The sequence below is a fragment of the Neomonachus schauinslandi genome, chromosome 4, assembly GCF_002201575.2.
Source record: "Neomonachus schauinslandi chromosome 4, ASM220157v2, whole genome shotgun sequence".
NCBI lineage: Eukaryota > Metazoa > Chordata > Mammalia > Carnivora > Phocidae > Neomonachus > Neomonachus schauinslandi.
In genome coordinates, this window is record NC_058406.1 from 73,195,327 (window position 1) to 73,212,160 (window position 16,834).

General features: G+C 35.2%; 1 protein-coding gene across 1 annotated transcript in view; it reads left to right on the forward strand.

The window, feature by feature from the left end:
• PKN2 (protein kinase N2) overlaps positions 1 to 16,834 on the forward strand; it is a 139,224-nt gene that overhangs the window by 103,789 nt on the left and 18,601 nt on the right. Inside the window, exons 9-15 of the mRNA XM_021689950.2 lie at positions 9,887 to 10,030; positions 10,347 to 10,422; positions 11,016 to 11,193; positions 11,429 to 11,555; positions 12,043 to 12,173; positions 12,258 to 12,333; positions 12,412 to 12,503. Of these exons, the coding sequence (XP_021545625.1) occupies positions 9,887 to 10,030; positions 10,347 to 10,422; positions 11,016 to 11,193; positions 11,429 to 11,555; positions 12,043 to 12,173; positions 12,258 to 12,333; positions 12,412 to 12,503 (824 nt within the window). The remainder of the gene's footprint in view (positions 1 to 9,886; positions 10,031 to 10,346; positions 10,423 to 11,015; positions 11,194 to 11,428; positions 11,556 to 12,042; positions 12,174 to 12,257; positions 12,334 to 12,411; positions 12,504 to 16,834) is intronic.

Consider the following 16,834-nt stretch of genomic DNA (forward strand, 5'->3'; position numbering starts at 1 on the left):
CTTAAAATGGAACTGCAGGGGCCCTGAATGGCTCAGTCAGTAGTGCATGCATCTCTTGATCTCAGGGTCATGAATTCAAGCCCCATGTTTGGTGTAGAGCCTACTTAATTTAAAAAAAGGAAAAAGAAACTACAAAAATATGTACCCTTCTTACCTTTCTGCTGCTTCCAAATTCTATCAAATGACACATTATATTCTCTGAGGCTGTGAGTCCTCTGAGACAATGAACTAGGTATATAATCATCTACTTTTGTTTTCCCTATCCCTATCATCTCTTGATCACCAGTGTCCAGTATTCTTTAAGGACTCTGGTTCTTCACTTCAGCATCATTATGGGGCATTAAAGGGAAAAAAAGAATAAAACTATATATGTAAACAACCTACTTAACAGTATTATATCAGAGTTCTTTGAGCACCTCAGCCACAGTATACCTTTACTCCTTGTCATTTTAGCAATGAATTGTTCTGAAATCTTAAATTTGATATGCCAGACTTTCACTGTATCTTTTACTTCTCTAAATGAGATCGTTACATAAAGCACCAAGATTAATGGTTATGTAGTAAGTTACAGCTCATGTTATTATTGTTACCAGTCTGGCTCTCTTCTTTATTACCACAGAACTTGATATTTGATCAACTATTTCCATTTCCTTGATTCTTCAGGAAAGGACTGAGGAAGGGGCTATCAGCCCCTTACAAATGACATTTTCTTTTCTGTGTACCCTAAAACTAGTGTTACCCTGAACCATGTCCTTACTTATGCCTCCACATAAAGCATTCTTCAATATTGTCTTTATATCAACACCTATTATGGAAACCCCCAACAGCAAATCATTCCTACCATCTGTCTTTTCTGCTCTAATCTACTGAATGTTGCTGAAATATCAATCATACCTATTACTGTAAATTTTAGTTTCTGACCTCAGCTGGGCTTGTAAAAGTTGTCCTGTATTTCAGATCTTAATCCCATTGCCAGAAACTTTTCTTCCACCTATCTCTTCAAGTCTTCTATCCCCCCTCAGACCCCTTTGCTTCTGTTTTATAGATAAGATTAAGATGTACCTCTGAAACAAATAATACAGTATATGTTAAAAAAAAGAAGAAGATAGTAGGAAGGGAAAAATGAAGGGGGGGAAATCGGAGGGGGAGACGAACCATGAGAGACTATGGACTCCCAGAAACAAACTGAGGGTTCTAGAGGGGAGGGGGATGGGGGGATGGGTTGGCCTGGTGATGGGTATTAAGGAGGGCACGTATTGAGTGGAGCGCTGGGTGTTATGCGCAAACAATGAATCATGGAACACTGAATCAAAAACTAATGATGTAATGTATGGTGATTAACATAACATAATAAAATAAAATTAAAAACAAAATCATTAGGATGCAGCTTCCTCAAATTCCTCCATCACCTGCAAATATTTCTGTATCTTCCTCATTGGTTTTAGAGAAAGAGGTCTCTCTCTATCCTGTAAGAGCCTATAAGAATTCCAACTTCTCCTCCAGTTTCCATTCTTCCTCATCTCCTAAACCCTGTTCCATCAGTTACCTCAGCTATCACCTATATTTTTTTTAACTCCTTTCTTCTCACCTCTGATTCTTTCTGCATATGTTCACATTCCTCCCATTTAAAAAAAAAAAATGTTTTGCTTCTTCATAGTCAAGATTCTTGAAGTAGTAATTTGTGCTTAGAATCTGTTCTTCCTCTCCCTATCATTCATTATACATTATACTGAAACTTCTGCTGTAATAGGTCCTGAACAACACACATTACATAGAGTGTCATTTAATTATCACAATAATCTTACATGTATAATTATTATCACTGTTTGGGGGATTACTGAGGTTCCAAAAGTTAAATAACTTTTCTTGCCCACACAGTTTAGAAAGCGGTGATTCTGGGAATCTGACACTAAAGCCAAGTCTTATCTGAAACCAGTATGTTCTTTTTAATAGTGGGCTAACTTGTCTCTTTGTTTCCAGTATGGATTTTCTTAATCACATATCACAATAATAATGATAAAAGCTGACGTTTACTGAATACTGACTATGTGCTGAGCTGTCTTAATTCTTAATTTTCATACAACTCTAGGTGGTTGATACCATTATTATACATATTTTACAGATGAGCAAACTGAGGCTCAAAAAGGGTAAGTAAGTAACTTGCCCAAGGTCACAAAACTAGTAACTGGTGTCGAGCTAAGATTTCAACCTGTTTGTTGTTCTACAGAAATTGAGTATGTAATACCAGGCAATCTTGATTCTAGAGGCCTTGTTTTTAATTACCATATTGCCTAATCTGATCTGACCTCTACTCCTCTATATTTTAAATCCTTTAGTGGCAGCATATAATTGACAAGTTAAAGACCAAATACTTTTGCAAGTCATACAAAGCCCTTCATGACCTGTCTCTGCCCATCTTACCTGTATTTCCCAAAGCATTCCTACTTACATTCTAGGCTTTAACTAGATGAAACTATTTCCTATCCCTACAATATACTTTATGCATGTTTAACTTTGTACATTCTTTCCCCTGTGACTACTGTGTTCTGTCCTCCTTTAATCTTGTAATTTATATCTGAAAACCCAACTTGAGTAATTCTTACCTTGTCTGATCATCCCACTACCATTCCCTTAGGAAAAGTTGGTCATTTCTCCCTTTTGTGTCATTGTGCCAGTTGTATATGCCTCTCTATTGCCAGTATTTATTTACGTTTCTTCTCCCCAACAAAACTGAACTATTTGAGAACAGGACCATACGTTGTTTCTCTATATCTCCATCACAGTACTTAGGATAGGTATTCATTGAGTATTAACAGAATGAATGAAAAAAAACTTAATGCAAAATATCTTTAAAACTAAAAAGCAGGTTTTTTCAATTTCCTCTTTTTCCCCCCTACTTCAGCATACCCAGGTGACACACTCTGGCTGGTACAGTGATTCCCAAATAGATTCCCAAAATGACACACATTAAAATCTAAGAGCGGGTGTGTGGGGTCATATACAATTTGAAACTATCTTCTTTCTTACCTACTCCCATCCTCCCTCACACAGCTGAGTCTGACTTATTGCCTTATGTCTTACCTGTTATTGTCCTATAGCACCGTATTGGCATTTTAGCTTTTTTCTACCTCTGTGATCTTTAATGTGCAAAGGCCTACATTTAGTACTGTGAGAAATACAAAACAGCAAGAAATGCTCTTTCCATAAAGTACCCTATGGTCTGGTAGGTTTAAAAAAAAAAAAAAAAAAGTTTGAGACAAAATAAAGAACTATTAAATTGTGTTTCAGAAGCTTAGGGAAGAGTTCTGCCCAACATGAGCATGCATCAAAAATTAAAAAAAAAAATAAGGATGCAACCACCATCAGTAAGCAGCAGTAGATAATGGGATTATTCTTCGTAGAATATAATATGTTTGAATTATTTAAATAAAAGAGAATTTGAAGACATAAGCAAAGAGTGAATGACAAAAAGACTAGGCAAAGTTTTTAAAAAACAAAATGAAATAGTAGACATCTGAGATGTGCTTCAAAAATAATTGGTGGCAGTGAAACATGATGAATCTTGGTAAATTGTTGAAGCTGCGTGGGAAGCAGAATGAAATAAAACTTAACAAAAAGCAGAAATACAACATTTGAGATTGAAAACTTAAGTGGGTAGGTTAAATAACAGGATTTAGTGGTATGGAAGATCAAGCTAAAAAAGTTGCCCTAGTGCAACACAAAGAGACAAAGAGATGAAAAGCATGAAAGAGAGGCTAAGAGACATAAAGAATAGGATGAAAATGACTAACACACTAAGTGGAGCTCCAGAATGAGGGAGTGGAGAAAATGGGCTAGTGGTCATGTCTGAAGCAATAATGACCTAGGATTTTCCAGAAATGATGACAAACATGAATCTCAGATTTGAGAACACAAGTCCCTGGAAAGATCAATAAAAAGTTATACACATCTGAAAACTCAAGGGAAAGACATACGGTCTGGATTTAGTCAAGAACGCCCTTGTGAGGGAGATGGATATTTAATTTGGTCTTGATAAAAAGCAAATTTGGACTGGTACAAGGGAAAGAGCAGTTTGAAATTGCATATGACAATATGGGTTTTGGCTGGGGAATAAGATACAGGACTAGACGTAGAAACTATGTAAAGACATAGAGGCAGGAAAGTTTATAATAGGTTTGGAGAAATAGGGAGTCTTTGGAACTTTTTATACAATATGAATTGATATAGATAGGAAGCAGTTTATATATAAAACTGTTAAAACACTAGTTTGTATCATAATTGTTTACTTCTCTCTTTCCTTATGAAGAGAGCAGAGTCACCCATATCTATAGGAGGCAGACTTTTTAAGCAAATATCACAACCTCATATTCTCCATTGTCTCAGTCTTGAACTCTCCTCTCTGTATTTCCCATCCTCCCCAAAGATCTAAGGTTTCCCTCTTTTTGTCACATTCGGTTCAGCTGGAAAATCACCATTATTGGACTCCTGAACTCAAAAGAGATATTACTGTTTCCTGATGTAGTTGTTTTCTATTTGCCCCTAGTGGATTTCAGTGGCCCCCTTCCCTATCCTGTGCTTTGCCCTGGAGGCTGATAGCTGTGAACTTGAACCACTAGGTTCTGACTTACAATGGGAAACATTAGGAGTATAAGTTATGGCAGGAGAAGAGGGAAGTCAAGGTATTTGTTTCCCTCTCTCCTTTCCTATTTTCACAGCATTGGTTCCACTGTGGCTGTACCTCCTGTTGGACAGTCCCTTTTCCAAGGTTCAGTTCTCATTGGATTCCGGTAATTAGTGCCTCTTGCCCATTGAGGCTAGGGGTGGTAATGGATTTCTACTGTTGCTAGAATCAGTTGCTTCCCATCCTTGTTGTTTCCTTAACCTTAATCACACCTCTATAAATAGCCAATTTTTATTTTATTTTTATTTTATTTTATTTATATATTTGACAGAGAGAGCGAGAGCAGGAACACAAGCAGGGGGAGTGGGAGAGGGAGAAGCAGGCTTCCCGCTGAGCAGGGGGGCCTGATGCGGGGCTCAATCCCAGGACCCTGGGATCATGACCTGAGCCGAAGGCAGACACTTAATGACTAAGCCGCCCAGGCGCTCCTATAAATAGCCAATTTTTAAAATTCAAACTCTTTGGGGCATCTGGGTGGCTCAGTCGGTTAAGCGTCTGCCTTTGGCTCAGGTCATGATCCCAGGGTCCTGGAATCAAGCCCCACATCGGGTTCCCTGCTCAGTGGGGAGTCTGCTTCTCCCTCTTTCTCTGCCCCTCCCCCTGCTCATGCTCTCTGTCAAATAAATAAATAAAATCTTTTTAAAAATAAATTCAAACTTTTTGAGTGTGCAGTTTCTTTGCTGCTGGGACCCTAACTGGTATTTCCCAAGTCTGTGTTGTGTTCAGAAGCGCATGGAAGGCCAATTAATAGAAGACCAATTAATGTGATATCTGCCTTGTTGTACATTTACAAAGTCTTGCCTTTCCTTGGCTCTTGAATTTTCCATGCTTTGCTTTTTGCCCCTTTTTTTTCTTTTCAGCAGTGGAGCTTAGCTTTCAATTTCTTCTGTTAGAGGCTCCCCAACTTTCTTGATTCACAGCATCCTCAGTGTTCTAGGTTTTTGTTTTTTGTTTTTTTTTTTAATCAATGTGTGTCCAGGCCAAAAGAAATATCCAACAATTTCATTTATTAAGAAATACTAACTAAAAAGCTTCTGTGCAACGAAGGAAACATGAACAAAATGCAAAAGCATCCTACAGAATGGGAGAAAGTATTTGCAAGTCAAAGTTCTGTTAAGGGGTTAACATTCAAAATGTATAAAAAGGTCTTACAACTCAAAAGCAAAAAAAATCTGTTTAAAAAATGGACAAACTGAATAGACATTTTTCTAAAGAAGACATTCACATAGTCAACAGGTACATGAAAAGGAGCTCAACATCACTAATCATCAAGGAAATGGCAAGTCAAAACCATAATGAGATAACCTCACACCTGTTAGATGGCTGTCATCAAGAAGACAAGAGGTAACAAGTGTAGACAAGGATGTGGAGAAAAAGAAACCTTTGTACACTGTTGATGGGAATGTAAATTGGTGCAGCCACTATGAAAAATAGTATGAAAGTTTCTCAGAAAATTAAAAATAGTACTACCATATGATTTGTCAGTCCCACTCCTGGGTGTATATCCAAAAGAAATGAAAACAATATCGAAGAGCTATCTGCACTTCCATGTTCATTGCAGCATTATTCACAATGGCCAAGTTATGGAAACAACCTGTCAACAAATGAATGGATAAAGAAGATGAGATGTGAGATACATATGGAACATTAGTCAACCATGAGAAAGAGGAAATCCTGCTATTTGCAACAACATGGATGACCTTGAGGATATAATGCTAAGTGAAATAAGCCAGAGAAAGAAAAATTCTGCGTGGTATTTATATGTGGACTCTTAAAAAAAATAAAAATTAAAAAAGTCAAATACCTAGAAATGAGGTAGAGAAGTGGTTGCCAGGAACCAGGGGGTGGGGAAAATATGGAGAGGTTGGTAAAAAAAAAAAAAAAAAAAAAAAAAAAATTACAAACTTTTAGTTATAAAATGAATAAGGTCTGAGCACCCAGCGTATAATATAGTAACTATAGTTAATAACACTGTGTAAATGAAATTTTTTTCATTTAAATTCATTTAGCCAACAGTGTAAATGAAATTTACTGAGAGAATAGAAAATACATGAAATGATGGATGTGTTAATTAACTAGATGGGAGGAATCTTCATAGTGTGTACATATATCAAAATATCATGATATACACTTTAAATATACACAATTTCATTTAAAAAGTTACTTAAAATATTTAGTATTTATGTCTTAACAAACTAGTACTTTTTGAGAGAAAAGATAATTTTATTTCATTTTTATGTAACCAGTTATTTACTAATGGAGTCTGCCTGTTGTATACTATATAATTTCTCAAAGCATGGAATCAGATGGAACACAGCACCCTTACCTCCTCTTACACATTGATGTTTCGTGTGGAAAAATCAATTGTTGAAAATCCAGTTTAGCAAAGATAAGATGTCATCAAAAGGAATGTGGTACATTCTGATGTTGAAACTGAACTTACCGTGAGCTAGTATTTCTTACGGTGTCCCACAGATGTCACTGTGTTTCCTTTGTGAAGTTAAAATATCGTCCATTGCCCCAAGAGTTCCTCACAGTTTGGGAACTTCAGCCTTCTTGATGCTTCACTTCTTTTTATGCTAGATGTATGCTGGGTGTTTTTAATTGCAGCACATTTTTTAAGTTGTTCTTCCTCTCCTACTTGTAGGGCTGATTCAATGTCTCTTATCTTTTTCTGTTTACTTTCAGGCCTTAAAGAGACTTCATACAAATCATATAGGTGCCTTAGATCTACCACAGTTTTTTCTTTGCTCCTAGGTTCAAATTCATAATAAGACCAAATGAAGCACAAGTTGGGACAGAAAATTGTCCCGTGAGTAGCTCAGATCATACTGCTCAGCTATTTTGATGGTGATTTTACTCCATCTAGAATTTTGTTGCTCTTAGAGTTTGACATTACCTAGAAAGATGTCCTTGCTTTCTAGACCTGGCCTGCTTCATCTGGAAAATTGCCAGCAAATAAGCAGTCACACTTAGAGTTTAAATTCAGTTAACATTAGTGACATCATTTTATATAAAAGGTATTTTCCTTTTTAGGTACTCTCTTCCTGCTTTACCTGTCCAAATCACACTGGATGTTAGGGATTGAAGTAGGTTTAGGGTTCCATGAAACAGTGTTAAGTATTGACATAAAAGATCTTAATCTGCTCTAGATCACAGTCACCCTCCCCCCTTAAATTGTAGAGAGTCATATTCACAAGGAACAATGAATGCAAAGTCACAAAAAGGGAAGAGCTTTATACCTAAAACCTCAGTGTAGAACTCCAGGAAAGCTAGCTGTCCATCTCAAATCTTAAGATCTTTCTAATACACTTCAGTTTAAAACATGGAATGAAGTGAAAGCGGAAAGAAATGAGTCAGTACATTTTATCAGAGTGGCTAGAATAAATACAAATGAAGTGATTGGACCTCTTCTCATCCAGAGAAAGATAAAATCTTAACCATGTGTTAAGTAAAGTATAAGAACTTTTAGCAAATACTAATTCCATCCCCAGCATCTATACCCCTTCATCTGTCTGCCTGATCCATCACAGGTCTTCCTCCCTGACACTGTGGAATAAGACAGGAGAAAGTACACCTCTCCTCTAGTCTGAAATAGTGTAGTGTAAATTACCAATCCCTGGTTCAATTAATTCATCTAGTTTATTTCCCAAAATAACTTCCCAGAATACTTAAACTTTTAACCTGAGTAGGTGCCATTTACTGATCTTAAAAGAATTAAACTCTACTCATATTTCCTCTTTCATGACAGATATTCTCTCTCATAGTAATTGTGTTTCAGACAGAAGGAGGAGGTGGCCCTGCGTTCACATACTGCCATTTATATCTTTTTCTGATTAGTTATGAGACCTTCTGGTGCATTGTGTTTTTACTCATTTTTTTTCATGTTCTGTTTTTTATAATTGTTCTTTGTCTTTGTTTTCATCAACTCATTATTTAAGGTGAAAAGATTTGTTATGTATACTAGAAGCTTATGTAATAGGCATAAGTTCATAAATTGAAAGTTCTTATATGAAAGAAACAACTTATTACTTAGTTGAGCCTATGGGGGGAAGATGTTTAGCTCTTCTTGTGGATGGTCTGCAAAATCCTGAAAAACAAAAGTAATGGAGAAGTCTGGTGCTTTCTAATTAAAATGTATGTAGATTATAACCTATATGTAGAGGTTAGTTTATGGCTTGACCCCCTTTTTATAAACTGTGTTCTAACTGATTGTTAAAACCTTAAATATGTTTTTCCACATAAGCATTATTTTTAATGATTACAGAGTATTCTCTCATGTGGATATGGCATAATATACTATTTTCTGGACATTCAGGCTGTTGCTAATTTGCTGCTTTCTGTGGGGGAGAAGGGTTGTAATAAATGAACATCTTTTTGTATAAAACTTACTCTGAATTTCCCTTTCCTACCTGCACAGGCCCCTGCTATCACTAGTTCTATTACCCGGTGGTATTCTTTTGAAGATTAATTTGACCCTGTACTTTTAAAGTGTTTAGCACAGTGTGTGGCACACTGTAAGTGCAGAATAAATGCTATCTGTAGACCTTTCCCTGACTCAACATTGGGATAAGGAAATAAGACCGTTTGAAATGGGTTCTTTGAGAAGAGCACTGAGGTCTTTCAGTAATAGCACAGTAAGTGATACCAAGACTGAAGCTGTGACATGGAGAAGAGTTTCTGTGGTCATTGTTCTGTATTGGTTATTCCCAGGTGTGTATTCTTTGTAAAAAAGGAATATCTTAGCTGGAGACTGGTGGAATATAAATTTCTTCCTTGGAGTTAAAATATATAAGTTTGTTAAAATAATATATAATACAGAAACATTACAAAGCACTCTTTAAAATAGTGTGACTTTTGGGGGCACCTGGGTGGCTGAGATGGTTAAGCATTTGCCTTCGGCTCAGGTCATGATCCCAGCGTCCTGGGATCGAGCCCCACATGAGGCTCCTGGCTCAGCGGGGAGTCTGCTTCTCCCTCTGCCTCTTCCCCTGCTCATGCTCTCTCTCTCTCTGTATCTCTCTGTCTCAAATAAATAAAATCCTTAAGAAAATTTGTTTAAAAAAAATAAAAATAAATAAAATAGTGTGACTTGTGTGTGTGTTATCTTTGTTTATTGTATTTGTATTTTATATTTTTTGTGATCTTTTATTCAAGTGTGTGTCCAATGATGTCTTCTCTGTTTATTTTTTTTTATTATCCTAGTCACGTGAACTGGAAATTTCAGTTTATTGGCGTGATTGGCGATCTCTGTGTGCTGTAAAATTTCTGAGGTTAGAAGATTTTTTAGACAACCAACGGCATGGCATGTGTCTCTATTTGGAACCACAGGGTACTTTATTTGCAGAGGTAATAAATTTATTAAATGTGCATTACTATAATTGAAATTATGTATCTAGGCAGCATGATGTAGAAGTGGAAAGAGTATTAGGCTGAACGACAGGCCACTTGAATTCTTGGCTCAACTCCACTACTGCATAGGTGTATTACCTTAAGACAAATCATTTATCCTGTCTAGGTCTGTTTTCTCACCTAGAAAATAAGAAGTTGGGCTTAAATTATATCTAAGATTCTCTTAAGTTTTCAAAACGTAGAAGTTTAGTGAATTTCATGAACCATAAATCCAAAGCTGTACTCATGTCAACTTGAATTTTCTTCATTGCAGGTTACCTTTTTTAATCCAGTTATTGAAAGAAGACCCAAACTTCAAAGACAAAAGAAAATTTTTTCAAAACAACAAGGTAGTTACTAAGGAATCAAATATAATGTCTTTTGGTGTATCGTTATACATAGAAGATCTGCATTTAAAAGTGATGCCCATCTTTGTTTTTTGTTTTCCTTTTATTCATTCATTTCTAACTTTTTAAATTAAGGAACATTTCAAACATATCCATAAGTAGAGAGACTAGTACTATGTACCATCACTCAGCCTCAACAACAGTCAACTGATGGCCAGTTTTGTTGCATCTATATCCCATCTACATACTACCTCAGATTATATGAAGCAAACATAGATACCATATTGGTTCTTCCATAAATATTATAGTCAGTATCTCTAAAAGTTCATTTTTTTTTAAGGGAATTCTTTTTTAAACCTTAGCCACATGTCATTGCTAGACTTAAAAAAACAAACAGTGCCTACCTATTTATTTTTAAAACTATTTTCACTATTTTGCACTAGACTTTAATAACAGATGGTTAACTATTTTTCAAGTGACAGATTTTGTTTGTTCTTCATAAATTATAAACCAATGAATATGAATTTTTAAATTATGGCTTTTGGTAATCTATAAAAAATTCCTTATTCTGTTTTCTTTATTCACAATATCCACAGGCAAAACATTTCTCAGAGCTCCTCAGATGAATATTAATATTGCCACTTGGGGAAGGCTAGTGAGAAGAGCTATTCCTACAGTAAATCATTCTGGCACCTTCAGCCCTCAAGCAGGTCCTGTGCCGGCTACAGTGCCCGTGGTTGATGTACGCATCCCTGAACTAGCACCTCCCCCTAGGTATGTGGCTACAATTTTTAAGCATCGCTTTTAGGAAATAGTTATTTTAACATTCATACATACTGCTTACAGTGGGTCTAGTAAAACTCTGTTTTTTTCCAAATACTATTTTGAAATTAGTGTTCTGCTTACTTTAAAATAATAAAAAAATAAAATTGTTTGCTTTAATTTTAAAGCTATTTAAAATATATACTTTTGATTACTGTTTTTGGTGAATTACTTTATCTTCTATAAGTGATTCTACAGTAACCAAATTGGACTTTGATCTTGAACATGAACCTCCTCCGGCCCCACCACGTGATTCTTCCCTTGGAGAAACAGATGAATCTGCTAAATTAAGAGATTTGGATACACCAGGAGAGGCAAGGCATTTTAAATCTTGTATAATTCCTTTTCACCAAATGAATTACTGATAAAAGCATCATAGTGAATGAGGTGTGCATTTCAATTAATTTAAATTGCTTGCGTGAACTGTGTTTTTATATTTCTTGTGAGTAAACATAAAACCTCTGGAAGCTCGTGGGCCAGTACAGATGGAATAGGCTGCTGAAGGTAAAAGGAGCATAGGAGCATCGTTGATATTAGATGCTATATTGCTTCAGACACTCTTCATCTTCTTAACTTGATTAGCGTGATTTCTGAATATGCATTGAAGATGATGATAATAATGTGTTCATTTTTCAAATTTTTAAAATAAGTGTAATAGAATTAATAACTGTAAGAATGTCAACTTTCTGAATTTTACTTTTCTTGCTAATATTTATGTTGACTCTTGACATTTTTAAACTTTAACTAAGAAGTTGTTTTCTCAATGTTTCTATGATTTAATGAGTATTTAATATTTTATAGGATTCAGAGACTGTCTTTGATATTGAGAATGACAGAAATAGTATACTTCCGAAATCTCCATCTGAATATGAGCCTGATATTCCTCAACAAGGCCTAGGATACAGTGGTATTCGAGAACTTGAGGATAGAAGGTAAAGAATATATATACACAGCTTTGCTACTACATGTTTGGACCCATACTTTTGCCTTATTTTTAATTGACATACTGTTTTCAGAGCTCAACCGATGTTTCAGTTTAATCTACAAGACTTCAGATGTTGTGCTGTCTTGGGTAGAGGACATTTTGGAAAGGTAATCTTTTAAGTTTTCTTGGAATGACTACAAAAGTAATGACTCAAATAGAAAATACTTATTTTAATCTCATTTCAGGTGCTTTTGGCTGAATATAAACACACAAACGAGATGTTTGCTATAAAAGCCTTAAAGAAAGGAGACATTGTGGCCCGAGATGAAGTAGACAGGTTAGTTTTTTTTTTTAAAGGAAATTGTTTATTTTTCTGAAGTTTTAACTTAAGATCATGAAAATTGATATATATATTGCAACAGCAAAACTTTCCATTTCCATATGTGAAAAAACTAAATTAATGTATCTATACTTGATATAAGGTAGGCATTAATTATTGTTTTTCTTTCTAGCCAGCTTCTCCTTATGATAGTTTACTGGTTAGTGGGTACCAAGGAAAGATGATGAAATGTTTAAATTAAGTCTGTTAAGTTTTTTATACTTGGAGATGGTAAAGTGTTTATATGGAACAGGAACTGTTACTCATCTGTAGTTGGATGGGACTATTTACAATTTCATATTACAGAAGTAATAGAATGTCAGTTACAGGTAATCTGCACTTAACTGAGTGGTTAATATAGTCTGCTTTTTAAAATGCACCTGTATCTATTTTTTCTTTCATTTTTCTTAAAATGGTATTTTATAACCAGAACATCTTTTTTTTTTTCTTTTTTAAATTAAAGATTTTTATTTATTTATTTGACACACAGAGACAGAGAGAACACAAGCAGAGGGAGCGGGAGGCAGAGGGAGAGGGAGCCCGACGTGGGGCTCGATCCCAGGACCTTGGGATCATGACCCGAGCCAAAGGCAGAAGCCTGACCAACTGAGCCACCCAGGCACCCCTAACCAGAGCATCTTTCCTGTCTGGGTTTAATAAATGTAAATTGATATGGTTACATCTTTATATACAATTTTTAAAATGCACGGACTTGGGGGACAGTATATAATTAGGTTAGAGAATATGCTTTAAAAAGATTGTCTTAATAGGGTGATTAAATATAAAATTATTGTATAACAAGTGGCATATTTATTACAGAAAGAGATTTTCATTTGATATTTATAAGCAGTATTTGTCTTAAACCACTTGGAAGCATCAGTTGATACTAATAGAAGACAGCAGCCCTGTATATGAAAAGAGCCAGGACTATGAGTGAGAAGACTGGCTTCTCTATTCCTGGTTGTTCCTTCTTAATTAATGATTTGACCCCAGGGCAATTGACTGAACATCTTTGAACTTCAGTTAACTCGCATATTTTTAAAACATATTTTTTGATAATGCTTTCCTTAATGAATTGTATTAAGTGCTACACACACACACACACACACACACCCCCACACCCACACCCACCCACCCACCCACCCAACTGCTACTTTTAATGATTTTCCCCATGATATGGGAAGTTCCTTCTTTCTTTCTTTCTTTTTATGATTGATTTATTTATTTGAGAGATTGAGAGTGTGTGCACTCAGGCTGGGGAGGGGCAGAGGGAGAGAAACTGAAGCAGACTCCACACTGAGCCCTGAGCCCCCCAAGGAGCCCATCTTGGGCTTCAATTTCACAACCCTGAGATCATGACTTGGGCTGAAATCAAGAGTCAGTCACTCAAACCAACTGTGCCACCCAGCCACCCTGGGAAGTTCTTAGAATTAGGATAGATTCTGAAAATGAAGTTTTCCTTTATGTTAAAAAAACAAAACAAAACAAAACTCCTTTTGGATTTGCCTATTTATTTTTTACCTGTTTTCCATATCCCTCAATTACATCAAAATAAATTCTTTCTTGATATGTAAAACTACTCAGAGAGGATTTTGCTGAATATTAATACAATATTCTGTGCACCATAGGATATGTTTAGAACTGTATTTTTATTTTACTGAAGTAGTTGGTTAAAGCAAACTTTTAATCACACTGTCAGTCTGTTTATAACTGCAGTAATAACTAGGGTCAAATATTTTTCTTTTATGGAAGAATATTTGCTTTACTCCAGATCTGTGAATGGTAAATACATTGTTTTCCAAAAATAATAGTAAACTGGTACTACTTCTGTTAATCTTGGTGGTTTATATAGCTTCCTGCTACCTTGTTACTACTTTGACCCAAGTCTTTATAGAAGAACACTTTCTAATTAAATCTAGACAGAATAACAATACTACTATTACTGAAGAATGTCCAGATTAGAGGATGGAACTTTAGCCAGAACCTAAGGCTATTACCCCTACTGAAAATTAATCCAGTCTTGGTGAAAAGTTGATGAGTGATCCTTACTAACTTCAGTTATAAATCCACATATTCAATAACATGGAAGTAAAATAATCTTCAGTAGAACTGGTACAAAAACAGAGAAATAGAAAATCTGGAGTGAGAAATAAAACTCAGTGTTAGAAGGAATTTGAGGAAGGCAGCAAAAAGGAGCAATTAGAGGAAAGCAAGAAAAGAATAGAAAATTAAATAGATGAACATATTTTGAAAAGTAATACATATTTATAACTTGCAATTCTGAATAGTAAACAATTCAAACTAATAAGTAAGCAGATTGCTTTATATTCACTTCCTAGTTCATCTTTTTAACAGATCCATAGAATTCGATGTTATTGCATATTACTGGGTTGTTTTTTTTAAATAGATGTTTCCAAAATACTTAGTGACAGTGTTCCTTTCTAAGTTTTCTTTCTCTAGTCTGGATTTTATTATTTTACTTAGAAAACTGCCTTTTTTTTTTTTTAATAGATCATAGAAAATTCCAAATCAGCCTCTTTTTAAAATGAAAATTATGAACTCCAAAGTAATGTGGTTCATTTACAAAGATTGCATTCTCCACCTACCATTAGTAGAAAATTCTCTCTCCCATCTATGCCTAGTCCTGAGTAAGAATGTTAAATTTATGTCTCTGTAGTGCCTCCTCATTCAGCTTCCTTTTCTTACCAGTTTATATTTAAAGACAACAGAATATTACTGGAATTATATTGGTTGGAAGTATACTTTTGCAGTCATAGAACAAAAGCACAGCTAATCAGATAATATAAGTATACACTGGGGCGCCTGGATGGCTCAGTCAGTTAAGTGTCTGAATTTGGCTTAGGTCATGATCTCGGGGTCCTGTAATTGAGTCCTGAGTCTGGCTCCGCACCCAGCAGGGAGTCTACTTTTCCCTCTCCCCCTGCCTCTCCTCCCAGTCATGTTCTCTCTCTCAAATAAATAAATAAAATCTTTAAATATAAATAAATAAATGTTTATTTTATGTATAAATAAATATACATTCATTTATATTTAAAAACCTATACATACATATAAAATATATATGAATATGATTCAATCCTAAGACCTTAGTCTTATTACAGTGTTGTTTTCCACTGACCAAAATAGCTATTTATACAAGTTTTTAAGTTTCTAGACTGTCTTATGACATACTGAACTCTGAAGGAAGTGAACAAAAAATGTTAGGATGGAATTAGTCACTTAGGGAAGTAAGATATAAGTAATTAGTTATGTAAATCAAAGAGGCTAGATATGTTTGAGTTTAGAATAAATAGTACAGACAGTAGCAGCTCAAAGAAAGGGGAACATCATGGTATGCGGATGGATTTAGGTAAGGCCTTATAAGAGATTGGATTTGTGCTGTTCTTTGGCACATGGAAGATGCTTGGGAATATGGAGAGAAGTTAAATGACAATTAGAGGGAAATGTTCTGGACAGAATGAATAAAATACGAAGTTTTGAATAAGGTTGGATTGTTCCATGAACTTTTAAGGGGAATATACAATTTAGGTAAGGTTGGGAAAAGTTAGAGTCTTACAGGTAGCTTTTTGGTGTGCTGTGAAATGCTTGAAATTATTATGACAGTTTTGGTCTATAAAGAGCCTACCACCTTTACCGAAGAGTCTGAGACATCTGTCCATTCCTCGTCAGTATTACTAGTCCTCATCAAAGCCTTCCTGGGAATGGCATTAAAGCCATTTTAAGAGGCATTCTGATCAGTGATTCTCAATCTTTTACATCATTTACATGTTCAACACAGGTCTAACCTCATACCCATCCATGAGAATTAGTGATTCACCCATAGTAAATTAGTAATTCACCATAAACTATATAGACAATGAAGAGACAGTGTTTGTTATCTACTTGAGCCCAAACATCTTGTCATTTATTTTTGTCTAAATATTTTATCTACAGTACTTAAAATTTAGATTTACTTCATGAATCCATTGTTTTAGAATCCATCTTATCAATCTTACCCAATTGGACATTATTTTCCCATATACTTAAGTGGTGATGAAAATCAAAGCTATTAACTTTTTTTAAGTCTTCTTTTGAATTTATTTCGAATAATCACTTACTTTGTAATAACACTTAGAAACCTTGCCAAATATATGTTGACATAACCCTAGTTTTAAAACAATTACACTGGGACTTTCTATTTCTGAGTATGTATAAAATCATAAACAGATTGTGTGAAATCAGAGAGAGGGTAAGAGTTTGCCTAGAATATGACCTTATTAAGTGGAGTT